Source organism: Leguminivora glycinivorella, chromosome 13 (assembly GCF_023078275.1).
Source record: "Leguminivora glycinivorella isolate SPB_JAAS2020 chromosome 13, LegGlyc_1.1, whole genome shotgun sequence".
Lineage (NCBI taxonomy): Eukaryota > Metazoa > Arthropoda > Insecta > Lepidoptera > Tortricidae > Leguminivora > Leguminivora glycinivorella.
In genome coordinates, this window is record NC_062983.1 from 14,361,992 (window position 1) to 14,389,915 (window position 27,924).

The 27,924-nt window shown below is 36.3% G+C and overlaps 3 protein-coding genes and 1 long non-coding RNA gene across 8 annotated transcripts; 3 read left to right on the forward strand and 1 right to left on the reverse strand.

Annotated features, from left to right (window-relative positions):
• Positions 1-4,340: 4,340 nt before the first annotated feature.
• Positions 4,341-6,002, forward strand: LOC125232992. The gene is made up of 4 exons (XR_007177809.1): positions 4,341-4,353; positions 4,782-4,873; positions 5,074-5,159; positions 5,600-6,002. It is a non-coding gene; the product is annotated as an uncharacterized LOC125232992 (long non-coding RNA).
• Positions 6,003-7,324: 1,322 nt separating this feature from the next.
• Positions 7,325-9,659, forward strand: LOC125232819. 2 transcript variants are annotated; one of them, XM_048138606.1, is made up of 4 exons: positions 7,325-7,460; positions 7,792-7,877; positions 8,079-8,206; positions 9,465-9,659. In XM_048138606.1, the coding sequence occupies exons 1-4, from the start codon at positions 7,397-7,399 to the stop codon at positions 9,655-9,657; spliced, it is 471 nt and encodes a 156-aa protein (XP_047994563.1). In that variant the 5' UTR covers positions 7,325-7,396; the 3' UTR covers positions 9,658-9,659. The 2 variants fall into 2 exon arrangements, with proteins under 2 accessions (XP_047994563.1, XP_047994564.1); XM_048138607.1 differs by lacking the exon at positions 9,465-9,659 and adding an exon at positions 8,814-8,985.
• A 479-nt stretch (positions 9,660-10,138) lies between these two features.
• On the reverse strand, positions 10,139-11,426 carry LOC125232820. The gene is made up of 4 exons (XM_048138608.1): positions 11,268-11,426; positions 10,804-10,883; positions 10,436-10,513; positions 10,139-10,326 (listed from the first exon to the last, which is right to left on the reverse strand). The coding sequence occupies exons 1-4, from the start codon at positions 11,362-11,364 to the stop codon at positions 10,171-10,173; spliced, it is 411 nt and encodes a 136-aa protein (XP_047994565.1). The 5' UTR covers positions 11,365-11,426; the 3' UTR covers positions 10,139-10,170.
• Positions 11,427-14,864: 3,438 nt separating this feature from the next.
• Positions 14,865-22,554, forward strand: LOC125232522 (protein max). Of its 4 annotated transcripts, none has more exons than XM_048138223.1 (5): positions 14,865-15,047; positions 15,122-15,187; positions 17,498-17,617; positions 20,404-20,527; positions 21,558-22,554. In XM_048138223.1, the coding sequence occupies exons 1-5, from the start codon at positions 15,006-15,008 to the stop codon at positions 21,722-21,724; spliced, it is 519 nt and encodes a 172-aa protein (XP_047994180.1). In that variant the 5' UTR covers positions 14,865-15,005; the 3' UTR covers positions 21,725-22,554. The 4 variants fall into 4 exon arrangements, with proteins under 4 accessions (XP_047994180.1, XP_047994181.1, XP_047994182.1 ...); XM_048138224.1 differs by having other exon boundaries at positions 17,498-17,608; XM_048138225.1 differs by lacking the exon at positions 15,122-15,187.
• The last annotated feature ends 5,370 nt before the right edge of the window (positions 22,555-27,924 follow it).

A 27,924-nucleotide genomic window follows, 5' to 3' on the forward strand; every position in this document is an offset into this window, starting at 1 on the left:
CTCTCTCTCTCTCTCTCTCTCTGTGAGGTATATATAAGTAATGGTGTCCTGCCGTTTCGCCAAAAAACGTTTCGTCAAATTTCATTTCCCAATAATCATTTCGCAATAGTTTCATTTCCCAAAGTATTGTTTGGCAAAGGTATGTTTCGCAATGATTTTGTTTGGTCAAATTATCATTTGGCACAATTTTACTTAGTCAAATTTTATTTAGTCAAAACTTTATTTCGCAAACGTTTTTAATGGCAAAACTTATATCCCAAAAACATGTTTGGTCAAAATTTCACATCGCAAATTTCGAAAATATTTAGGCATTTGCATTTCTACGGGATTAATTTAATTTACCGAACATTTTTTTGCCAAATTTAACTTAAAATTGTCAAATGATAATTTCAGTTTTATTCCCAAGGCTTCAGTTAGACACGAAAATGGATGTGGATGGAGAGGGAGGGGTAAACCCAAACAACGCTGGATGGATTGTGTGAAAGAGGATATGAGGAAGAAAGATGTGAGTGTTGAGATGACGAAAGATAGAGCAGAATGGAAGAGGAAGACGTGTTGTACCGACCCCACATAACGTGGGATAAGGGTAGGAGGAAGAAGAAGAAGAAGAAGAAGTTAGACACGAAAAGTTTGCTCAACTTTATTTTTGTCAAACTAATATTACTGGACAAAATTATTTTGTCAACTATTTTTTTGTCAAAAAATGTTTCTACAAATTACACCATGCTTTAACCACGTTTGACAATAAATATTACAAGGCATAAATGTAATGTAATAATTTTATTAGTATTGTAACAGAAAACTCGTGTGCGACAGGGTCAGTTTAGGTGCGACGACGAGCGAAGCGAGGAGGAGCGTGTTAGGTTGACAGTGAGCAAATGGCGTTTTAAAGTAATCAAAAATTAATAGAACATAATGGTCTTGAAAACATAAGGTTTCTTATTAATAGAATCTATCCGGACATGTAAGTGAAATTGTCATCCTTGACATATGCAGCCGGAGGAAAAAAAGTAGGTACGACATACACATTATTTCACACAAATCTTGGACACATAGTATAAAATCAACAAACAAATTTCCAGTGCACCATTTAATTACAATATATTGGGAAATGGAAATTTTGCCTAACAATACCTTTGACTAAATAATATTTGGTAAAATGAAATTTGACCAAGTAAATATTTTGGGAAACAAATACTTGCCAAAAAAAGTTTTGCTAAATGTCAATTTGCGATAAGTTGTTTTGCCAAACGTTTATTTGGGAAATAATAATTTGGGAATAATAGTTTGGGATGTGAAACTTTGGGAAACGTTTTTTGGCGAATCGTCAGTAAACCATAAGTAATTTGAATAATTTACCCCAATTGGATGAAGTTGAAAGCGAAATAATTTGCTGTCGACGGGTAGGTCTCGGTAACTCAAAATATAGTTCGAGTCTCAAACTGAGCAGGGAATTTTCCATTTTTCCTTTATTATTGTTAAAACCTTTTTAATAATTATGATAGGCTAAAGCGGAAATTTAAGAAAAGATGAAAATTCTAGCTTTTCAGGGAAGGGAAGCCGTAATCTCTGAAAGTACCTACTTGTAATCTATCCATGTCTTGTCTATGCAATTATAAGTCTAATATAATAACAAATAATTATGCTTATTTTGTAATAAACTAAAAAGCTAATATATAAAATCATAAATATATATAATAATAAATAAAATCACTTTAACTATAAAATGGTCTCATTATTTAACAGTTCTTACAACCTTACCGATGTGTCCTCAGTTAAATTACTTTGGCATAAATAAATAGTTTAAAAAACTAGGTGAGGTAACGGACCCAATCATGGACAGTTTAAGAAAAAATTTCCCCTGCTTTTGATATTTCACTGATAAATGTAAAAAATTTTAAGGTAAATTAGAAACTAATTTTTAAGGATTTGTGTTTTTTTGTCCATAATGGCATCACCGTCCATTATGGGGTATTTTACCTTTTTTTTTTTCAAATTCATTGCAATATGCAGCCAAACATTTTTGTGTTCACGTACCTCGATTACGTTCCATCGAATCCAAAATCTACAACTTGACAAATAACTAAATAAGTCAATGAGGTCAATTTCTGCATTTTTCAGCCGTTAGTAAAATAGCTCTTTTTTACTGCTAATCAAAACGAATTGCATTTAGTTACGTTGTTTAAGTTGTACAAATAAACGCTCGTGGACGAAATACTCCCATGTCACGGAATTGACCACATAATTTATTGAGGTATCTTACCCTACTGTAGGTATTACTTTCGATGAATCTTTAAAAAAAAAAAAAAAAAAAAAATTAAAATTATTTATTGTTACACATTACACAGTAATACATTAAATGGTTTCTCTGGCGGATCCCAAACTAGGCTGAGCCTGTATCTTGGGACCCTGGAGTGCAGTACGTCTTTATACAATCTAGAGTTAACAGTGAGTTCAAAATAAAATTTGATTATAACGAGTATTTGGTAAACATTTTTCAATTTTTAAATTCTTGTTTTGTTATTTATTGGGTTGGTAAGAAAGTAATGAGCGAATCATAACCAATATTGTAATTTTTATTTAATTTATTATTTTAATCAATTATCAAAAATATAACGGCCTTCGTTATCTACTACTTGTCTCCATCGTTCTGGTAAAGAATGAATAGCATCGGCGAAGAAGTTCTTAGGTTTAGATTCAAAAAACTCAGCTATGTACTGTCGTAGATGGGCTTGATCATCGAACTTTTTTTCATTCAAGGCATTGCTTAGCGATCTGAACAATGCGTAATCCGTAGGTGCCAAGTCTGGAGAGTACGGTGGATGAGGTATCACTTTCCAACCTAGCTCCAATAGCTTTAGCCGAGTCACTTTTGCAATGTGTGGGCGAGCATTGTCGTGTAAGAAAAAACTTTAGCATGCTGTGGACGATTCTGACAGATTTTTTGGTTTAAATTTTCAAGCTGATTACAGTATACTGATGCGGTAACAGTCATTCCACTTGGTAGGAGTTCCCAGTGAATAATACCATGAATATCCCACCAAACGGACAGCATAACTTTTTTCGGGTGAGGCTCTGTTTTTGGTGCCTCTATTCATTTTTCGTTTGGAGCTAGCCACTGACGTTTGCGTGTGTGATTTATATATAAGACCCATTTTTCATCTCCAGTGATAAGATGGTCCAACCAGTTGAATGTGCGGCGAAAAGACAGAAGTTGTATGCAGATATCGGCACGGCGGTTTAGTTGATCTCTATCAAGTTCGTGCGGTATCCAAACACTGTATATGTAGTTTTTTCCCAACTCGTGTAAATGTGTTTCTATGGTGACATGAGAGCAGCCTAACTCGGTAGCAAAAGTACGACTCGTTAGCCTCGGATCTTCTTCAATTAAGGTTTTTAATTTGGCTACATCAATCTTCACCGGTCGACCAGACTTAGGTTGATCTGATAATGAAAAGTCGCCACTACGAAACCGCTGGAACCATCGTTTCGCCGTGGCCTCAGACACAACTTCAGGAGCAACACGCTGACATATATTACGCACTGCTTCGGCGGTTGAATGGCCAGACTGAAATTCATATAGTAAGCAATGCCTTACATGCACTTTTAATTCGTCCATTTTCTTCCTTATATTAGCTCGGCGACAGCTAGTGAATGACTGACGAGAAACTGTGCGACTCGCCCTTTATATACTTTCGACCATAGAAGATTCTAGAACTCTCTCAAAAATTTTATGTGGAATTCAATCGATCGCTCATTACTTTCTTACCAACCCAATAGATATAGCCTTGATCGCACAAACAACATTTTACCAAGTAAAATTGGAACTATCAATTGAATTTTAATAAATTGTTAAATCAGAATCGGCTTCTATTGTGAAATTTGTGAAAGAGGAGAACTTTTTTTTTTTCATTTTAGTGGCATTCAGGATAACAAAAGCCGTAAATAACTTAACGTAGGAACCTACATCAAGTAAACATGAGCTCCTGCAGTGAGTAAACTCGCATTTTGATCACTGTTTGCATCAAAATACCGTTGTTCGAGGTGCTATGGTAAGCAAGATATCATTGCCTATTCTTTTACGTGAAGCAAGGCTGGTTAATCAGCTGTATAAATTTCTGATTTATTATTTTGTTACAGAAGTTGATATCAATCACACTAACATACCTAATTCGTTTTCAATTGACTAATGTTATGATGCATAAAATCGATGACCATCATCTACAGTCAAAACTTCTTTCAGCAAAAGTATCTAGCACATAGCTGTCGTTATCAGATTAAAAAGAACCTGTCAATTTCGACAAGTTTTAGCACATCGTATATCGTAGTAAAAGTACTAGAGTACTAGTATAGGTTGGTAATTTTATTAATATGTTTAATAATCACGTTTCTCATAGTTTTTATTTCGATTGTGATAGGAGAAAAAAGGGTTCCAAGATGTTTCCACACCGTTACCGCTATACAACGTTTTTGGAAAATGTTAGCAGTATAATACACCTTGGCACACTTTTTTGAAAGCATATTCTTTATAAGACTTATATTGACCGGGATATAGACCGTGATTACCTTTTCCGTGATCATGATGCATGCAACTGCGTCGAAATATCGGGAGCTCGACAAAAATCAAAAAGGTAATCACGGTCTATATCCTGGTCAATATTATAAGTCTAATGAAAATAACCGTGAATCATTCAAAACTCTTATATTCTTTATAATTATTTAAAGATCACGTCTGAGAAGCTAAGGAAGTGTATACTTTTATACTAAATGATCGATTTCAGGTATATCGTGTCAACAATGAAAGAGGAAGCTTCGTACTTGGTTTTGATGATTGTTATAACTTTCAATCCTGCAGAATCTTTTTTTGAATATGGTAAGTTACTAGCTGCATAAGAGTGATCATTACTATTAGTATTACTACCTATTTACTTTATTATTTAAGTTTGTCTCCTTGACCAACCATAACTATTTATTTATAAATAATTGCATGTAGGTATAGGTAAGTAAACATGATACTTACATACTTACTTAGTGTTTATAAGTATTCAAGATACCTATTTTCTTTATTTTTAGGTGCTCACAAAATAGGAGAGGCTGAGTCGTTGAGATACCATGGTGTAATACCTGCATTCAGATCCAAATTTAAAGTTAATGTCTCAGTAAGTCGACGTTCATTATAAATACTTAGGTGGTTACTAGTTAGGTACTGTACTGAAAGGAACTAAAATTCCTATAACAGTATGTGCCTATCTCTCATAAAATTAGTTAAGGTCTTTGAGACAGATTGAGAAGGGTTATTTTAAACATAAAACTTACAGGCTTCATTGTATGTATGTATGTATACGAGTATGTATAAAACTTATTTAAAATAATGACGATTGGCATGTGTAAAGTTTGCCGTGCACAAATCATTATCAGTTCAGAGATCTGACTTTACTAATAATCTATTTATTCTTTATTGCACATAAAAAAATAAGTACAAATGGTGGATATAATGCCTTAGGGCATTCTCTACCAGTCCACCACTGGGTCAAAAAGAAACACTTACATGTACCTGCTATGAAACGTAATAATTATAACTCATTTGTTGTTGTTTTAGCACAACCGTACCGATCTTGAAGACAACTACACCTACTTAAGCGTCGTAGCCACGGGTACGATTGTGATAAGTCATCCGATCGTCGTGTTTGATTCATACACAAACATGCTGACCTTACATGTCAGATATCCCTTATTCCCGATGAAATTCTTTGTCAACGGTTTCTCTATGCCGCTAAAACCAGCGCTTCGGTTTCACCAACCTATCAGGATAAATGAAAACGATGTTCCAGGACCGAAAAGCAATAACAATTTTACGGTAGTTTTTTCCAATATTTGTATACTGTGTTCTAAATGCTGTATGAATAATACTCGAAAACACATATTTTATTTGCTTAGACTATAAAAAATGGGCCTTTATGTTATATACGTATTTAAAAGTTCAATAAAATATAAACATATTATTGTTTTTTTTTTTAATATCCTTATGCAGCAGCTCTCATATGCAAGGAGGACTGCTTACCATCAGGCGACCATTATTTTTCTTTTATTATTTTATTTCTGACGTAGCTACTATAAAAATCAGATCATATAATATCTATCTAATCTAGCTAACCAATTTGTCGACGTCATTGTGTTAGTTTACGATTTTACATCCACATTAATAAATCATAATACGTATTATGATGCTACATTTAGTTTTCGTTCACACGTGGAAGAGCAAATAATAAGTATGTAGTCTAGTGTATCCTCGCTCATGTCTGACGCGAAATCGCAGCCAAAACAAATAACGAGACTAAATTAGATTAACAGGGAGCAAAATTATTTTTTGCAGAAATATATCCGAATAGGAACGTGACACTGTATTTTTTCTTTGTGATACTGTATCTTGCCTTTGGTGTGGTGCAATACGCACAACTTTTTATAATATATAAATGGGAAAGTGTGTGTATCTGCTTGTTTGTCCGACTTTCACGGCAAAACGGATCGACGAATTGATGTGATTTTTAAGTGGAGATAGTTGAAGGGATGGAGAGTGACAAAGGCAATTTTTGTCTCTTTCTAACTCCCCCTTTCCTAAAATGGAGGGAGGAAGTCTACATGGAGCATTTCGCAGTTTTAGAATTTAACGTGAGTTTAGGCGCGGATAAAAGCTAGTACTAATATAAAATATGCGTATGCACATCGCGGCCTATCCATACTAATAGTATAAATGGGAAAGTGTGTGTCTGTTTGTTTGTCCGTCTTTCACGGCAAAACGGAGCGACGAATTGACGTGATCTTTTAAGTGGAGATAGCTGAAGGGATGAAGAGTGTCATAGGCTACTCTTTGTCTCTTTCTAAAGCGAGCGAAGCCGCGGGCAAAAGCTAGTTAAAGCATAAAAGAGTATTAAATTAAAAGATGGCAACATTGTTAGTGTTATCCGTTGTAGCCTTTGAAATCTATAGATTTAAACCCCCTTATTCATAAACGTACTCTAAAGTTATCAAGCCGATAAAGTTCGTTTGTCCTTTTCTATCACACTAATACGTCGGAAAGGGACAAACGAACTTTATCGGCTTGATAACTTTAGAGTACGTTTATGAATAAGGGGGAAAGTAGGTATACCTACCTTAGTATGTGTAAGAAAAATGACGACATTACAAGGTTGCTACTTTTTAATTTTTACTCTTTTCACCAAGGTGCACAGCTGCATAATTGCTAATTAAATCCGAACGAAATTGATTATGAATGCCACAAAAATGTAAAGGTAAAGTACAATTAAGATTGAAAGTAGCACGATTATGAGTTATGACTATCTTTCTAATTCAGTTTCTCTTCCTTCGTGTGTTTGTTAAATATTTCTCTCAATAAGTAATGAAGGAAATATGCTTTGTTCTACTGGTCACGTTTCATTATGTTGCAGCGATATTCGAATACGGTAGTAAAGATTAATAATAATTTACCTTTTATTTTTACAGTTTTTTGCAGAAATAGCAAATCGTCTGGTTAACATAATAACTGCTTGGTCACTATGGATCTAGCGACTTCCTCGCTCTACGTATCAGCTTTGCGATACAGCGAGGAAATGCCGCCAGCATCCTTGGTACAATTTTAGATTCAAGCTAGTTATGTGTTAATGTTATCATTTAAATATAAATACATTGTTGATTATGTATAAGCGAAATTTGTATAATTTATACGCGGATAAATATTAATTCGCGATATTGCTGCATCAAGGGTCCATTATATTTGCATTTATTTAATTTTAGGAGAACACAAAGCGGGTGAAGTCTTTGCTTTTGAATTAAAGGATGCAATACAGCCATATATTCCTATCCACAGAGTAAATATTACGGTAAGTCCTTATGTACACCGTGTTTTAACTGTTTTCCCAAATCTTGTGGCACTGGTCCCATCGCGAGCTAGTAAACTATGAGCTAGTAATGAAAAAACGAAGAAAAGGTAATCACTCCCGTATAAATGAAAAAACTTCGTGTAGTGTATTGTAATTGCAACATTATAGTGTTCTGACAACGTTTTCATATTTTGTTTCCAGCATGGCGATAAAGACGTGGAAGAACATTACACATACCTTAAAGTGGAGACCGAAACAGAGTCTGCCCCTGCAATCCATCCAAACATTATTTTCGATTCGGAAAGCAATATGTTAACTTTCTTTATCAGGTAGGTATATCCATCTACCTACTATTAACACGCGATATGGCACTAATATCGTAGTTCGTCAGGAGAACACAAACTCGCAGCAGCGGCTGGTCCATACAAGCCGATCCCCACCGGCTTGCCTAAAATATAATGCCTCCGCCACACATAAAGCGTTTTGATAAGAGTAGCGTTAGCGGAGCGCAATGATATCGGTGCGCCGGCGGAACGCTGGCGTTATTAGCTACAATAAACTTCGTCAAAAAAAAAATGGTAAATCCGCATGCATCGTCGTAAACTAACCCTTAAAACTAAATAACATTTTATTTAGGTTACGGCCTTTTTACATGGTGCGAAAATCCGCAAGCGAGTTTCATTACATTGCATGTGGCTTAAAGTGGTTTATTATTTCGGTTCCGGTTATAACCAATTTGCATTCCGTAGTGACTACGGCGTAGTCAATGTAAGAAAGTCCTCGCGGAAAGTGCGATTGTTAGGTACAAAAAATATATAAATGTAAATGGTGCATTTCTACCTACCTACTTGTATATAATTATATACACATTCGTTTAGTTATTTAAAATGTATTGCACGGCGGACTTACCTATACAAATTATAACTTTTTTATCAGGTATCCTCTATACACGGTAAAGTTTGTCATCACCGGTTATGCGATGCGAAAAGACCGTGTTACAGACAGTGATAAGACTTAAAACGATCAGCCACCCGATCGACCGGAACGTTCTTTTTTTAAACATGGGATGTTTATACTAAAAACTCAATAAAGGAGAATATTATTAAAATTGACGTTTCTTTTTTTATAGAAAATAATTCAGTCAACATGAATGGGATGTTTATACTAAAACTCAATAAAGGAGAATATCATTGCTTCTGGAAAATAATTCAGTCAACATAGTCATACTAAGTAATAAATAAGTAATAAATTATAAATGGGAAAGTGTGTGTGTCTGTTTGTTTGTTCGTCTTTCACGGCAAAGGGGAGCAACGAATTGACGTGATTTTTTAGGTGGAGACAGTTGAAGGGATAGAGTGACATAGGCTACTTTTTGTCTTTTCTAACGCGAGCGAAGCCGCGGGCAAAAACTAGTATGTTATACAATCGTGATATAGTGCAGAGCTTTTCAGTACCCAATTTAGGCCACGAAGTTAGCTGAGTGGCTAAATAGTACGGCACAAAATTGAAAAGCTTGATTATTTCACTATTGTATGCAATCGTTTTTCTACAAGTTAATACCTAAAATAAGTATTACTTTTTTGTCAGGTATCCACTATACAAGGTAAAGTTTGTCATCACCGGCTATGCGATGCCAATGATAGGCTATACTGGAGCTCCAGGTTCTTCTGACAACACTGGTACTACTGATGACGAGTATTTAACTCAGTCAACCGATCAACCGGAACGTTCTCATATGCATAAGTTGTTTATAAGTCTCAATAAAGGAAAATATTATTAAAATTGACGTTTCTTTTCTAAGATTTATAGAAAATAATTCAAGAAACATCTGATTCACTGTGTCTGCCAAGACTCGATATCAATATTTTTTTAAGAAAAAAAAACCGCCGCTTTTGGGGTTCTGGTGAAAGGCACTTGCGAATATTGGATTATGTATTTTTTCAACTGTTTTTAATAACGAAGAGAAAAAAAATCCAACATGAGCTATGCGTCGTTGAGGAGTTCCGTTCTGATCATCATCAGCAATTCCACTGCACCAAATGTCACTGTTCTTAAATTAAAATGAGACAATATAGCCAAATATGAACTTACACTAATGATATCATTAATAGCATTTTATCTACATCCACATCATAGTTGTCTAGAGGTATAATATTGTTATGCTTAGGAGCGATAAGTAAGTCATCATGCCCTCGTAACATTGAGCTGGTAGGCAAGAGAATATTCTTCTATCGTTGTCATCTTTGAATAAAACAGCTATATATTATATTTTCGTTATTTATTGAAGCCAGAATCACGCCCTCGTAATGTTGAGCTTGCGGGAGGTATAGGGAACCGGTAACAGATGGTTGTGGCTGCACAGCTGGTAGGTCCAGATCACGGCGTTGCCCGCGAACTTGCCCGTCGGGTCCTGCCGCACCACGTGCATGTAATCATCGCCTAGCGTGAACTGCAAAGCAAATTGTACTTACTGTAAAATGTGAGTCACGTAAAGCGTTTTCACACTATTTTTATCATGTCTGTAGTGGTTCATGTAAACCTAGTGTAGATCATATTACCTGTACTTGAGGCGGTGCAGCCCAGTCACATACTATAGTGGAAGCCACGGCCACTGCCGGCGGATTAGTGCAGTATAGCTGAAACATTGAAAATACAATGCACAAGATTTAAACTACTTACCGAGTAGTCACATTAACCGCTTAAGCTCGACCACACATGCGTAGTGTTAGCGGAGCGCAATAGCGGTGCACCCGGACGACGCTGGCGATGGCGGTGCGCCCAGCGGACGCGGGCGGGAACGAAGGAGCGCGGATTGTGAGTGGAATGCGCGCGCATTCCGCTCCGCTAACGCTACGCTATCAAAACGCTCTATGTTTTGTCGAGTCAATAATTTTGTAAACGTTGAAAAGTTAAACAATAATCTTACAGGTTGATAAACTTCTTTGACGCCTGGATGAATGTACGCCACGGGGTAGTCGAAACGGTAGTGATACACGTAGTCCGTACCTGAAATGCAATCAGGCGAATACAATTAGCAAGTAAGCGGGGAGGTACACCTTATGTGGGAGTTTGTATTATGAGAACAAATACATACATACATGTATACATACAATCACGCCTGTATCCCAAAAAGGGGTAGGCAGAGCACATGAAACTAATAAAGCTTCAGTGCCACAACAAATAATATTACTACACAGAACAAATAATACTTTAAAATACTTTATTAAGAAGTATAAGATAGCAACTTCCCAATCCGCGGTATACCTAAAGTACCTAGTGAGTATTTAACCAGTAGGCCAAGTAGGAAATAATGGCAAAAATTCAAAACTACCTACTTAAAAATACCCAGCTGTACCTCACTAAAAACGTTAGCTACAATTACAAACCTACCTTTGGTCACATTAGTGCAATGCGGCGGATTAGCATTCTCCAATTCTGCAAAAACTGCGCCCGCTAGCAGAATTACTGGTAATGACAATAAAAACATGTTTGATTTTATGATGAACACTTCACAGCGCCGGCGCCGGTACAACTGACTGAATTCTATGAAGGAGGGCAGAGGTCAACGATATAATTGGAATGGTTGTTTTTGTTGTTATCAGTCAACATGAGTAGGTATACTGTTAGGAGGAAACTATATTCAAATAAACAACTTTAGAGAGAACTGTAATGGCTAGGTAGGAACTTACTTTATGACTTGGATGCTGGTAGTCAGAAAACAAAAAACCGGTCAAGTGCGAGTCGGACTCGCTTACCGAGGGTTCCGTACAAACTTTCAATAGTTGAATCATCAAAATGTTATTCATAGAACTCTACAGATTTTACTAAATCCCTCAAGACTCAATTTCCCACATAACAAGTAATATTTTAATATACAATTTTATTGGTAGACAACGTCCAAATAAAATCAAGACTTTCTCCTCAGGCTTCAATAGTTTACGACTTACGACACATGTCGCAACGACGCTCCTGAACCGACCTCATTATATCAGGAAAAACGCGATGTAGGAAATGAGCGTTCAACGTACAGCGACATCTATCGGCAAATTGAGTAAACTAATGCGCGCGAGCTAGTATGGAAGATGATTTTTATGGAATAATTGTTTATTGCGTGAACCGATTTTAACCATTTTGCCTCTATTTGAAAGCAGGTAATTTCATTGTTATTTTGTTAAAAAATACAGGTACAATAAACACCCGCAAGGGTGTTGAAATTGAAAATGTAAATCTGAAAGGTTTTTTATAAATAAATAAAAAAGTTTTCAAGATACGTGTACGATTTTATTTTTCCTGTAATATTCATTATAATACCCATATATGTTTGGTGAAAATTTCATACATTTATGTTGGTAAACTTCGGAGATAAGGGGGGGGAACGGTATTTTTTTTTACATTTTCCTTCAAAAAACATTTTTTTTTCCACAACCAAAAAATTATAAAAAATAGTTTTGATATGTACAATTTGAGCTCTTTCTAACGATACCCCACTTGACCTAGTTACTTGAAATTTTCAGTTTGCCCCCCTTTCATTTTGGCCATTTTCTATCAATTATATTAATTAATTAAAAAAAAAAATACTTTCAACTTGTAGAGGTTCACAATGTTTATAACTATTCCAAATTTCATATCGATAGCATAAGTAGTTATCGAGATATTTAACAATGTGACAGACGGACAGACAGACGGACAGAGTCGCACCATAAGGGTTCCTGTTGTACCTTTTTGGTACGGAACCCTAAAAATACAGTAAGGTACAGCGGGACAATTTCAGCTGGGGGGCAAATGCAACTGATCCATTTGTTTCCATGTTTTACAAAGTTTGCATTATTAATTAGAGTGTTTACTGGTCAATATATGGCACGCTGAACACGTGGATACATATGGAACTCTACTTATTAGTGTAATAATAGAAAAAATGGATCAGTTTCAATTGTCCCCCAGTCGAGATTTGCCCCGCTGTACCTTAAATAGAATTTGAAAAATCGAAAGAAGATGTCATGATATATGAAAAAAAAAAAATCAAATTATTTGTTAAAATAATTTGATTTTCACCACACCAACTGTTAAAGGCTTACTTTGCTATTCGAAAACAGATAGCAAAATTGCATTTTATCCACAAGAGTGCAAAGTAATTTCATACAAATTTTAACTTGATATCTTAAGCTGACTGGTAGAATTTTCCTATAATTGATGATTTTGAATTATAAATATAGGATAAATTGATGGGATTTGATTTAAATTCATGTTATATAGTAAGTATTTTGTTCGTGTTGGTGTGGTGAAAATATTTGTGTTTCACTCAGTGGCAAAGTTTGTTTAACCTTCGTGCCTTGAAACCCTCGCAACGCTCAAATTCCACTTTTTGAACCGCTCGCTACGCTCGCGGTTCAAATATTGAAATCTTTCGCTTTCTCGGGTATCAATATTGGCACGTGCGGTTAAACAACAACTTTGCCCCCTTGTAAAACAAATAACTATTGTTCTCATAGTTGCGTATAGAATTTGAAAGTTTGCTAAATTTTGTTCTTAATCTTATGGAGCCTATAAATGAAAGTTGATAATAAGATACTAATATAATTCATATTTTCAAAAAACAGATCGACGGCATACGTTCTTAACTGAAACAAAAGACCCGTTTGTAGCAAAAAATAATGATGTTGATTGGCGGATAGGTTTATTTTTACCGATAACTAAATCTAAAACAATTAGTAAAGGATATGACTATATCATCTAAAGTGTCTATTTTATTTCGATGAATCATCAGTATTTTCTGGAATTTCCTTTGATCGCATCTTTAGTAGTTCGATGTCGTGCCACAAGTTAGCATGATACAAGGCGGCTGTCTCCACTTCCATTTCCGCAGCTTGAACTAAAATGCAAACAGAATGTCTGGAATTTAGATAATTCTATGTGTCCATTATATTATGTCACTCTTGACTTGCATGAAACAATTAAGATTAGGGCGAAAACGACATGTCCGTCCAGTTAGTCCTAGGTAAAATACCATTGTAGGAAGGTAGTTATTAAATATATTATAATACATATATGTACACTAATGAAAGACCAAAACTTACTTCGTAAGTTTTTAACAATGACTACACTTTTCTTCAAACGTGCTAAATCTGTATCAATTTCGTCTTGCAAAGTGTGATAAAAGTTTGGATTATTCACATCAATATGTGATAACTTATTTGTACCCGACATCTTTACTGCGAGCTTTTTGTTGCTTTCCAAAATTTGTTGTCTTATTTTATTTCACTTTGCAAATATGTATATGCGACTTGGGTAATGATTAGAGAAAAGGAATGCGGAAAGTTGACGAAAAGCAATGTTTTTTAATTCGTATTTTGGCGAATTTGGCGCGCTGGTATTGTACGAGACAATGTGGCCAGTAATATAAAAGCTGTAACAGATGAGCCTACCGGACGGAACTTTAACAATCTGGACTTAATTTGGTTTTCAATTATGCTCTTACTTAAAAGTAAACCCTTGATCAATGCAGAGCACATCACCTTTAATTTAAGATGAAAGACAATTTAAATTAACCCTTACGTTCCACGCTACGGCCGGCCTCGGACTGGGACTGGACCACGGTCAGCGGGGTTCACCCGTCTGCTACAGTTTTGAAATATGACAACACTCAGCCTGTCTTGGTAATGTTTAAAAACGCTATAAAATTTATTCAGATTTGAATCTAATAAATTATAAAAAATAAATTAATAAAATAATCTGAATAAAGCTAAATAATATGTCTAAATATTATTAAATAATAATTATGCTAATGATTACAAACTGCTTATTATTCTAGCTCAATAAACAAGTATCTCAAACAAACGATAATGCTACAAATTAAAGATGTCAAGTGATTTCCTATCACTATCTCTTTTTCTCAAGTAGTTTGCATATATATTTACGTCATTTTAAACTTGAAAGGTCAAACTTTGTAATTTCGTAGTATTATGTCACGCATTCTGCCTATTCTTTTGTGCGAATCGCGAGTGGTTCTAGTGACATCCATGATAATTTTTATCGTAGTATTTTTTATGCAGTTCTCTCTAAATCACACATGATTTTCTATTGATAAGAGTGTTAAATTACGTGCTAAATAGTTTTAAGTAGTGCCTCAAAATGATGAGTGACGACGATCGTGATATTGATATAGAAAGTGATGTAGGTGTTACTCCTTGCCTGGCAGATTGTATCTAGTCCCGTTTATTGTTACATTAGTATTTCCTTGCTTTCAGGCTGAAAATGACTCCGATTCTCGTACTCATAGGAATAGCAGCGGTGGAAGTGGATACTATTCCCAGGTATAAAAACGGTGCTTTTCTGCTGAAGTACTTTTGGCGGGTTCATTTTCCGCTCACAAATGCGATATTACCATGTGACTCAGTAGTGTACATATTGCTTGAAATGAGTTTCGTTGTGGAGCATGATGTTTATCAACAAACTTAAGTTTTTTTTTACTTGTATAACTATGTATTTCTAATAAGTAGTTGATATCTCATGCTTCAATAATGTTATAACATATATATCCTCAAAGCTATTTACCCATCCTTAGCTTGTCATTGAATAAGTTTATTAATGTATCTGCTAGTTTAAGGTCATTGAATAGTGCTCAAGGCCCTCCAAGGTAAATAATGTAGAATGGATAAACTACCTACATTATGCAAAGAATACACTGGATGTTTATTTATATATATAAACTTTGTTTCACAATACAAACAAAACAATGTGAAATTTTTTGATTGACTGCAGACCACAAGTGGCCTGGGAATTTTAAAACCGAATTAAACAATTGTATTTTATAAATACATATTTAGGGACTTTTAAAAACATCACCTTCATAATCTCAATTATTATATCATAATCCATTTCTTAATTAAAAATATATTATTAATTATTAATAAGTATAAATTCTCAATGAAGTAAATTTATATAAGTATGTATTTTACAACATATTTTTGCAAATGGGAACCATCCCTCCTAATACATACTTCTAAATATTTTTTTAAAGCTAAATTGTATTGTATTCTAACAAATAAATATTTGTATTTCAAACTTAGGCAGGATTTTTTAAATCTTTGTTAGCGGGGTTGAATCTTGATTGCAAATGTATGCTTTTGATTAAGAACCTTAATTCTCATTTGTATTATTTTTTATAGTAGTAAGCTAGTTATTTAGTCACTATCACTATCACTACATAGTATAAAACAAAGTCGCTTTCTCTGTCCCTATGTCCCTATGTATGCTTAAATCTTTAAAACTACGCAACTGATTTTGATGCGGTTTTTTTTAATAGATAGTGTGATTCCAGAGGAAGGTTTACATGTAGGTATAGTACCCGTGCGAAGCTGGGGCGGGTCGCTAGTATAGTATAAATATCACAAATTCTATTGTTCATACTAGGTTTTCCCAAGCATGCTATTAGATACTATTTCTCAGGCATCTACTTCTCCAACTTGACAATAATAATTCAACTCCTGTGTCTATAAGTAACAATAGAATCTAGCATCATTGTTTGGTGAACTGGCAAATATCTTGTGAATAGGATAATATCAACTGACAATGGGCTACTATTAAATAACTTAATATTTATAGGAATTCTTACACAGATTCACTTGAACAGAAGTAGGCTTGTGTTGTGGATACTCAGACAATGATACATAGAATATAAAAATACTTGAATACATAGAAAACATCCATGACTCAGGAACAAATGTCAAATAAGGCCGGGCGTACCAGGATTCAAACTCAAGACCTTCGGCTTAGGGGGCTTGGTGACTAGTGGCACAGTATAATAAAGAGTACTATCGTACAGTATGGCCACTCCCGCTCCGAGCCGAAAGTGCCGCCCACCCCCTCTCAACCTCACAGTTACCGCCTGTCAAAAACGCGAACAGTCGACCTGTCATCAGACTCCTACAAGCATATTACACATTCACCTACACAAGCTTAGAATGTGTGCTAGGAACGCGCCTCTTTCATATATCCTGGTAAGGGCATTTATTTGTGTGATGAGCACAGATATTTGTTCCTGAGTCATGGATGTTTTCTATGTATATAAGAATTTATATATTATATATATCGTTGTCTGAGTACCTGCAACACAAGCCTTCTTGAGCTTACCGTGGGACTCAATCAATCTGTGTAAGAATGTCCTGTAATATTTATTTATTTATTATTTTATATATTTGATCGCCAGTGTCCGAGATGTGCTAGTGGTCTAGGCCAAACCGGTCTTCTAAACATTAAAACATTCTTTTCTCAAACATGCAATGAAATATTGTCTTTACGTTCCTTAAAACGGGCTGGGAAGTATCGCTTTTTGGGCGCAACAACTCGAGAGGACTGTAAAGGGATTTCATATTATTTTTAGGCCTAGGCCTGCAAAGTAACTTTTTTTTATAAAATATTGTCCTTTTGAGCATTTTTTTTTATTTCATTGTATGTTTGAGAAAAGCACTATACATGCCTCGGCGTGACAACGGATTCCCGGCCTCGTATCCCTATCCGGGTATATATCCACTTGGCCGGAAATCCTCATTTTCCCGGCCTTTGATGTAATGTACTATTGTCAAACGAATTCCTTTAATCACCATGATAAATATTCTTTGCAGGCGGAAAAGCGAGCACACCACAACGCGCTGGAGCGGAAAAGAAGAGACCACATAAAGGATAGTTTCACGTCATTAAGAGACTCTGTGCCTGCGTTGCAGGGTGAGAAAGTGGTATGTAAGGTAACCTATTTTGTACTCCGTTTCATCCAATAACACAGACATACCCATTTTTTTTTTAATAACATGCATGGAAAGTGTAGGCTGCCTGCCTGATGGGCATTTTCGCGAGAATAATCACCAAAAATATTTTTTCTAAGGTAAAATTTTATGTCTTTCCTACTTAGAACCACGAGCCCTTTCGATCTAGGACAAAAAAACAAGAGACAAAAAATGGTCCCAAAATTTTCTATTATTTTGCATACTTACTAATGGTTGACCGGTACATGTTTCTTTGGTTGTGCAATAAAGTTTAAATAAATAAATAAATACTTTCAACTTTGTAACCGCTGTACAAAGTGTTTGAAAAATGGCAATGAAGTGGAAAAATTAAATTTTGACGCTTTTTTTACCTAGTTGGATCGAAAGGGCTCGTGATTCTGAGTAAGAAAAACATTAAATTTACCTATTTTAGAAAAAAACGTTTTTGATTCGTTTTTCGTAAAATGCCCTGATAGATGATAGTGGATTTCGTGGCCTATGCCTAGACATTAAACAAAATAACTCTACAATGTGTGTGTGTCCAATCACATTTACCGATCCAGGTTTGTGTTGATGTTGAAAGACTGCTTTTCACAACTTTATTTCTTTATTTATAAATTCCTTAAAATTAACACTAACAGACAGGCTATGTTGATATGTTAATAGGAGGGTAGTTTTAGAGATTAATACAACTACCTCACTTTGTGCACAAATGTCAATCCCTACCCACACAGTCTATGTATATATACATAACAATATTAAAAATTGTTATACAAAGGATAAGAGTGAGTTCTTTGGCCATTTGGAACTCTAATTTCTTTGGCCATTTGGAAGACTAAATAGTTATTTCAGAATGTTGTCTTAAAAAAAAAAAGCCTTTGAGTTCTTTCACCGAATATTACATGCAAAATGCAAGGAATTCAAATGTAGATTTAGCCTTACTCTATCACATGTTCTCTTAGTGGCATAATTTAACAGGGTATCCACTTTCTGGAAAGTCAGGGAAAGTCAGGGAAAAGTCAGGGAAGCTCATAGTGGTCATGGAAAGTCAGGGAAAGTCAGGGAAATGATTTGGAGGTCAGGGAAAAATTTGACACCAAAAAAAAAAAAAGTATTGAAAAAATAATATGATTTCTTGGGTTGGCCACATCCATGACAGCAAAAATCTTCCTAGTAGTGATTGTAATGTAAGGCAACTTAGAATTGTCTGTTTAGACTTTTTTGACAAATATAGCACCTGCCCTACATCCCAGTGATGGGCTAATGAATGAGGGATTGAGGGATATCTTCATGGTCTAGCTGACCTTAATCTGTCCGGCCCAAAATCGTAAATGTGGAAAAATCTAGATATTTTTTTTTTACATTGCGTGGCCCACCCACATATTCCAAAATGGCGAGGGGGGGTAGGGAATAAATTCAGTTATTGTGATTCAGATTAACTGGAAAGTTGCACCTCAATGTCAGCATGTACAACATTCATAAGGTGGTGGTTTTGCTAGGGCGACGTGAAAGGCGGATTCTAACCCTTGACGAACCACGTTGCGAGGCCGAACGACAAAGACAGTTACGTCGCTGTCCAAATTCTAAGTATCTATCCGACAATCCAAAGCGGAGTTCCTCATACAGCCAATGGCGCAAAACGTCGCATGAGGCGCAAATTTGTATGAGTCAAAGGAGCATAGGAGGATAGTAAGCGTGACGATGAGAAAACTTTAAAGCACTTGGAATCTAAAGGCATGTACTTAGTGGCAAAACACCTAAATGGGCATCCCGACGCTGACAACAGAGAAAAAATTTCGCGCTCGCTTCGCTCGCGTTTACTATTTCTACATAGGTAATACTTCTTATATTAGTCAATATTTCGCGTTCACTACACTCGAAATCTCGTTTTCATTTCAAGCTTTTGCTTTCCTGACTCTGCCCTGATAGTACCTCGGTACTTCGGTACTCCATTTTGTTTGTTATTTTTTGTACATAATAACTACTATCAGCCCCAGGGACGTATAAGAGGGGAAAAATTTTCGCGCTCGCTACGCTCGCGATATTTTTTTCTAGCGCAAATTATCCAAAGGCGCCGAAACTCAAACTCGCTCTACCCTGATAGGAGTGCACGGGCCGGCAACTGGTGTAGCCAAAAATAAATAGTACCAACTACAGATTTCGTTAAGTTTAGTTTTATAAAACCAGAAATTAAAGTTTAATACGAGTAGTTAACCTAAAGATAAAAAAAACGTAGGTATAAAAGTACTAGCTTTTTGCCCGCGGCTTCGCTCGCGTTAGAAAGAGACAAAAAGTAGCCTATGTCACTATCCATCCCTTCAAATATCTCCACTTAAAAAACCACGTCCATTCGTCGCTCCGTTTTGCCATGAAAGACGGACAAACTTTTTTTTTAAGGTTTTTTTTTTTCAAAACAAAAAAAAACATTTTTTTGCTACCCTAAGCAAAATTGGTAAAAATGTCATCATAGAATGAAAATTTGGTCAGGGAAATTTTCTAAAATGGTCATGGAAAGTCAGGGAAAAGTCAGGGAATTTTTTTTGGGTTTAGTAGTGGACACCCTGTTTAAATACATGCAACATGGTGTCTTATGCTGAAGACAAACATTATTACTTGACAATCTTGACATATATTATCTTATTTCATATTAACACTAACAGCTCAATCATAAAAGAAAAACGACCAAAAGACCTATTTTATCATGTAAAGCAATAGGTCTTCCTTGGCATAAAACTACACATGATTATTCAATTCACTTTTTTTTCCAGGCCAGCAGAGCGCAAATTTTGAAAAAAGCCGCAGAATACATCATGTTCATGAGGCGGAAAAACAACTCACACCAACAAGACATTGATGACTTGCGGAGACAAAATAATCTACTAGAATCACAGAGTAAGTATTTTTCTGGCCAGAAACTTCACATATTTATTTATTTAAACTTAATTGTACAGTAAAAAAAACCGGCCAAGAGCGTGTCGGGCCACGCTCAGTGTAGGGTTCCGTAGTTTTCCGTATTTTTCTCAAAAATTACTGAACCTATCAAGTTCAAAACAATTTTCCTAGAAAGTATTTATAAAGTTCTACTTTTGTGATTTTTTTCATATTTTTTAAACATATGGTTCAAAAGTTAGAGGGGGGGGGGACGCACTTTTTTTTCCCTTAGGAGCGACTATTTCCGAAAATATTAATATTATCAAAAAACAATCTTAGCAAACCCTTATTCATTTTTCAATACCTATCCAACAATATATCACACGGGGTTGGAATGAAAAAAAATATCAGCCCCCACTTTACATGTAGGGGGGGTACCCTAATAAAACATTTTTTTCCATTTTTTATTTTTGCACTTTATTGGTGTGATTGATATATATACATATTGGTACCAAATTTCAGCTTTCTAGTGCTAACAGTTACTGAGATTATCCGCGAACGGACGGACGGACGGACGGACGGACGGACGGACGGACAGACGGACAGACAGACATGGCGAAACTATAAGGGTTCCTAGTTGACTACGGAACCCTAAAAATGTACAAAAGGCGAACTTAATGCTACAAGGCATTCTCTACCACCTAACCTTTGGACCAAACAGAGATCAACAAGAGCTTAATAGGTTCAGGAAATATTGCAATGACGAGAAACTGTATGATAATAGAAAGGCTGCATTTGTAATAGTACATTACGATACAAGTGCGTAAAAAAGGAAGTTCGAAACGAGTGGCGATAAATTAAAACACGACTGAAGGGAGTGTTTTAAATCGACACGAGTTACGAATTTCCTTTTTGCACGTGTGTATCGTACGACGTTTTTCAGTACAGGTACAGTACAGTAGACGTTTTTGAGCACTAGGAGGTTGATTAATTTAACACATTATTGTGAGGCCATGCATATTTTTACAAAGATTTTATTTGTACCTTGCAGTCCGCGCACTAGAAAAAGCGAGAGCAACGGGCAACTACATGGATGCACACGAGCTAGGCCTCGAGATCAAGTCCGAAGGCAGTTCCCGAGACACAGACAGCTCAGACGGAGAGGGCACAACCCGACGGGTGAAGAAACTAAAGATTAATGGAGTTAACGTTTCATAAAACTACATGGACAGTAACATGGTGTATGTAAATTGAATTTGCTCTAAGTTTTAAAGGTTAGCTGAGTTTATAGTACTGAGCATTCACTAGTAAATGTATAGTATTAAAAATTCATTATTGTACAAACACATTATCTTTGTAAAGGTAAAAAATCATGATACATAGGTACATATTGTAATGTGTCTAGGATCTATAAATGATACACTGAATGTATAAGGCCGTGGGTTGAACGCACGCGGCCACTCTCCAAAACAGCTTCATTCAATTTTATACATTTTGATTGTGCCGCTCGACGCCAAAAGGTACAAATGAAGTGCAAAATGTCTTTCGTATTTTGAGGTAAACACACGTGGCATGCTATTTGAGCCAGACTCAGTACAATAAGTATTGACGTTGACTAAAGATAACATGAAAAATACGAACATCGGAGAAAATTTATAGAAAATTTAAACTTTGAAAAAACCCCCGACCGCGTTATAGTAGACCGTTTTTCATGAAACATGGCTAAGAACACTCCCTACTCCCAGCTTTCAGACAAAAAAAAAGGGCTCATCCGTTCGGGAGCTACGATGCCACAGACAGACAGACAAACAGACAGACACGTCAAATTTATAACACCTCGTCGTTTTTGCGTCGGGGGTTAAAAACTATAATGCACTATCTACAGGGCCGCGTGCGTCAAAGTCGCGGCCTGAGTGATACAGTCTTGACTTTAAAACTTAAAGCAATAAATCTTGAATGTTGATCTGTATACATTTGATGGCTGAAACCTTGCAAACAAGTCGGCACTTCTGACCTTGATAGGGTCGTGAAGCGTAAGAGGTCAAACCAAAGCGCTTAACACATTCCCCGCCCGCGCCAAATTTGTTTGCTTTAAAACTTAAAGTCTTGAATGTTGATCTGTATACAAGTGCAAAAAGTCTGAGATCGTGAAAAGAGGTGTGCCATTTGTTTGCAAAGAGTATAGTAAAAGTAAAATCTGAGATAAAATGTGCCCCATTGTCAATTGTCAAATGGCATAGATGCCGCCAGCATAATTATCGTTGACTATAAGCTTCAAAACCAATGTGATTTTATACATGTCCCGTAAACAAAGTTTTATACAATATTTAATTTTACAGGAAAATTAATACTGGCACCATCTGTGAAATACTTAGTCAAACTTCAGTCTTGACAGCCGGAGTTATCCCAAAATATGCAGAATCGTAGCACCTACCATCTAAGGTATATCACATGTTAAGTCTAAGCCCATTTTTCTTAGATTTTACACTCTTTGGTTTAGGGCATATTCTTCGAAGTGTAAACCGAAAAATAAAAGTATTTAGCGGAAGCGATTTCAGGCTGCTGCAGCCTACAAGTTAGGCGGATGCCTAAAATTGCAAACTCTTCGTACCAATGACTTATGAAAAACACCATCCACGTTCATTCGGTTGTCTATTTGCCTCTATAGTTTGAATTAAGAGTGATAGAAGGTCGTTGACGAACATTTTAATTTAGACTAACTTTTGCCGCGGCTACGCTCGCGTTAAATTCTAACATTGCAGAATGCTTCATAACAAAAATCCACCCCCCCCCCCCCATTTTAGGGAAGTGGGGGGGTCTGAAAGAGACAAAAAGTAGCCTATATCACTTTCCATCCCTTCAACAATCTCCACTTAAAAAATCACATCAATTCGTCGTTCCGTTTTGCCGTGAAAGACGGACAAACAAACAGACACACGCTTTCTCATTTACAATATTAGTATGGATAGTACGGATATTCGTGGTAGGCTCGAGAACCGTGAACGTTTGCAATTTTGGGCCTTCGCCTATATGCTTTAATGTCGGAAGAATATGCTGAAGCCGGACCAAACTAATTTCGCATTGCATTAGTAAATACAGCGAGGAGATGTCATCAGTAATGTCACATTTCTATGAACTTATGACGTTTTTAATGACACGTCCTCACATTGTTTTAATAAAATCTGTGCAAAATTTAGCTTTGATAGACTCTGTACCGTGAGCGTTGTTCTCTCTAGTTATTAAGCTAGGTTAGGTAACTCTAATTTGTTAAGTAATGAATATTCTAATAGAATTTTCAGCAACAGTTTGCGACTAATCATTGAATGTTATATTTTTGTACATTTTGAATACATCGGATTTTTTAAGTTTGTGTGAACAGTTTCATAAATATAAAATTAGGTAGTCATTAACGTAAAATTAATTGTAATATGTCGGGGTACCTGGACGATAAACGGGCGTATTTTTATCTTGTAATATATATATATAAATAAAACAATTGAACAAGTAACATTTTGTTCAATCTAAGATCAATGTGGATACGCTCGTCATATAAAATGTATTGCTGAAAAGACCGTCAAAAGAACGACTCTCGTTCTAGTTGTAAGTTCGTCGTTCAGACATTTAAAAAAACAACTTCCTTTGGCATTACCAAATGTTGGTTTTAGTCTCACGCGGACCGTCCCCACGATCTACAATGAACGTTTTAGTATTTAATATTACCATATTAATATTAAAATTAAAAGTGACAACAAGATAAAAATATAGTCAGAAAACGTAGTGGAAGGATTTTAAGAATATTCACATTGTAATTTTATAGCTATTTCTAAGTAGTCTTCTTGAACGCTTATGTTCATTTACGAATGAATGCTTTTATTTTTTACGATTTATGTTTATACTTGAATTGCACTGTGCAATATTTTTGTGAATATTTTAATGCGTGTTTAGGTTTATCTGAATACAGAGACTAAAAATTGTATGATCATAACTACAATATATTATAACATGAATTTACTATACAAGTCATATATCATGTAGTACTGACAGACGGCTTGGCAATGGAGTTACAGCGTTTTGCGTTTCTCTAGTAGAAGAAAAACAGATAAAGGTAGATAATTTCGCCTCATGTGCTAAACCATTTCACATACTCTTTACATGACCTTTTATAGTACTTGTCGTCCACGATGACGCGCAGTTTTTTTTAAATTTAATTTTTAATTACATGACACTGAGTCAAGGCGCGCGTCTTCGTGAAGGTCACTATAAATGCAGTTGTTCAGGCAGTGAAAAGGTACTCTATAACAATAAATGTAAGTGTGTTTAGTAAAACGTCCCACTTTATAGACTGCTATAAAGTCGCTTTGTCAGTTTATTCACATTAACAAGCAAATCTCGTTTTTATAGCAATCGACAAAGTGGGACGTGTTACTAAACACACTCACAAATATTACTTGAAATGTATGTGAGACAGCAACGCCTACAATTAATGCCTTCGTGCTACTTTAAGTTTTGTTCTGGAAGACTAAATACCTAATTGTAATATAGAGAATACTCTGTTATGCGTTTGTTTAATTTTGATCCTAAATTCTTGACATTTCAGAAATTTCGGTTCTATAGAGAAAAATTCTGTAGGTACGTTAAATACAGTACTGGCTTATATATCACACTCATGTTTTTAGGGTTCCGTAGTCAACTAAGAACCCTTATAGTTTCGGCATGTCTGTCTGTCGTCCGTCCGCGGATAATCTCAGTTCAGTAGTTTTTGAGAAAAATACGGAAAACTACGGAACCCTTCACTGAGCGTGGCCCGACACGCTCTTGGCCGGTTTTTTTCAGATTTTTAAAATATTTACTGCGAAGTCAAAGCTGTGGTATTCAATTGCGCAAAATCTTGCAGAGTTAGCGTGGGCCTACGTTTTAACTTCAAGCTCTGGCACTTTGCATTTGTGTCCGGATGTTCTCTAGAAGTCGTCCTTCGTAATAAGAATGGGAGAGGATTTGGGCTGCTAACAGGGCGTATCTGGGAAGACCAACTGGAGGTCTAGACTGTGTGGTAGTGGTCCTGCGTCGGCTTCAAGCCGATAATTGGCAGAAAACAGCACAGGATCGAAAGAAGTGGAGGCCAAGATCACAGTTTAATAAAGAGTACTATCGTACAGTATGGCCACTCCCGCTCCCCGCTGAAAGTGCCGCCCACCCCCTCTCGGTTACCTCACAGTTACTGCCTGTCAAAAACGCGAACAGTCGACCTGTCATATGTCACTCTTAAGGTATGTGTACATATGCTTCTGGGTCATGTACCGTTGAATAATTATACGACTTTAAAACGAAATAAAACAAAAAATGTATGTGATAAACGTGTAAAATATGTATTTCATGAACATGATTGTATTACGATGCTGTATAAATGCATTCACACAACAGGTAACAAAACAATTAGCTGTACATAAAGGCCTTCTCACACCCACATCTACCACTACTACAATCTGTAGTGCACCGGCAAAATATGAACTTCAGTATTTCTTCCGGAGCAGCTGGTACTTTGGTTTGCACAGGAATCAGTAAGTTGCTTTCGTTCCGTGCCCATCCCCATTCATCATCCTCCTTGCGTTAGGGCCCATTTAGACGGTGCGAGAACTCGCATACGAGTTTTACTACATTGCGGTATTTGATGGCTGTGCTGAATGTATTTAACCTCAACAGCCCGCAATGTAACTAAAATCGCAAGCGAGTTCGCACGCCGTCTAAATCAGGCCTTATCCCGGCATTTGCCACGGCTCATGGGAGCCTGGGGTCACAGAATTAGATTTAGATAGAAGAAACGAGTTCATTTATTTGTATGGCGGCCGAGCGTGTCAGATTTTGTACTGAAGTTGTTACTTGCCTGTGATTTTAAATATGTCTCAGGCCCTTGAGTGTTGATAAGTTTTATGTTGTTGCAATATCATGTAACGAGGCATTTTTAATGTTTTTGTTGACTTCAACTTACAAAAATTGACGCCCGAAAGCTGCAAGCTGCGATTAAAGACGGACAACTCAGTGGATTTCACTGAGTTCATTTGACACGCTAAGTAGATACGTTTGCTTGATCTATGGTATATATGACATCTGTGCCTGGGGTTCACTTTGACAACTAATCCCAAGATTTGGCGTAGGCACTAGTTTTACGAAAGCGACTGCCATCTGACTTTCCAACCCGAAGGGTAACTAGAACTCATTGGAATTAGTCCGGTTTCCTCACGATGTTTTCCTTCACCGAAAAGCGACTGGCAAATATCAAATGACATTTCGCACATAAGTTCAGAAAAAAATCATTGGTACGAGCCGGGTTCGAACCCGCAACCTCCGGATCGAAAGTCAACGACACCCCCAGGATAGAGGAAGACACTGATGATAACGGCGGGGAGGATATTGTCTAAGATACAGTTGTCCCATCTGATCCAGATGACATGGAAGAAACAGTTTCAATTTGTTTGATTTATTTGGGACAACAAACACAGTAACACACAAGGTTATAATAGAGAATTGCAGTGTTGACAGTAGTAAGGTGTGAGACCGACAGCATATCAAACAAACAAAGAAGACCGATTAGTATCATTCCGCCCAAAGAGGCAGCGAGTAAATTAAAACACGTGTAAGTTATATCCATACCTCCTAAGGATACTGAGGCTAGTGTAAACTCATGATTTTACAGAGGAGAGCCGTTCAAAGGTACAAAGTAGGGCTTCCAAATACCGGACATTCTCCAATACCGGTATTCATTCCGGTATTGGCGATTTCAATACCGGGATCCCGGGATCCCGGTATTGAAATCAGGAAAATATAAAAACCAAGTAATTTGCTTAAAATAACAAATTTTATTCAAAATCTCGTTTGTTAATTTTCATGCGTGTTATACTACAGCAGAATCTTGCTAATCCGACTTACAATTCTTACAAATGGGTCAAATCGATTACATTTCCAACTTAAAAAGTCTCGATTTTGACCCAAAACGGTTTTTCAAACTTATGTGGCCAAGTCGGCTCAACTTTTATTGTTTTTAAGTATACCTACATAGTTCAAACGGCTACGCCCTGTGCTCTTTATTTTTGTTGTGAGTGGGACTGAGGACGCAGTATAAAATCAAGCGGGAAAGAGCGCCAGATCTGTACTCAGGTGATTCTGTAAGTTAGATATCGCCTCCAGATCGGACATTTTGCAAGAAGACGCGGCCATAGCAAACCATGTTTTTTGCCAAATCGTTCTCTTTAAGCTCGTGCGGAATAGAACCTTTTACATTTTAATAATAACAGGCCTTTGCATCTATAACAGACGATTCAAGCAGCATCCTTGCGACACTTACATTCGTGGCCGTATAGCCCAATTCAAGAGAGGATCCCTCGTCCGCACACACGGCAGGTATATGCTCCCCCAGATGGGCG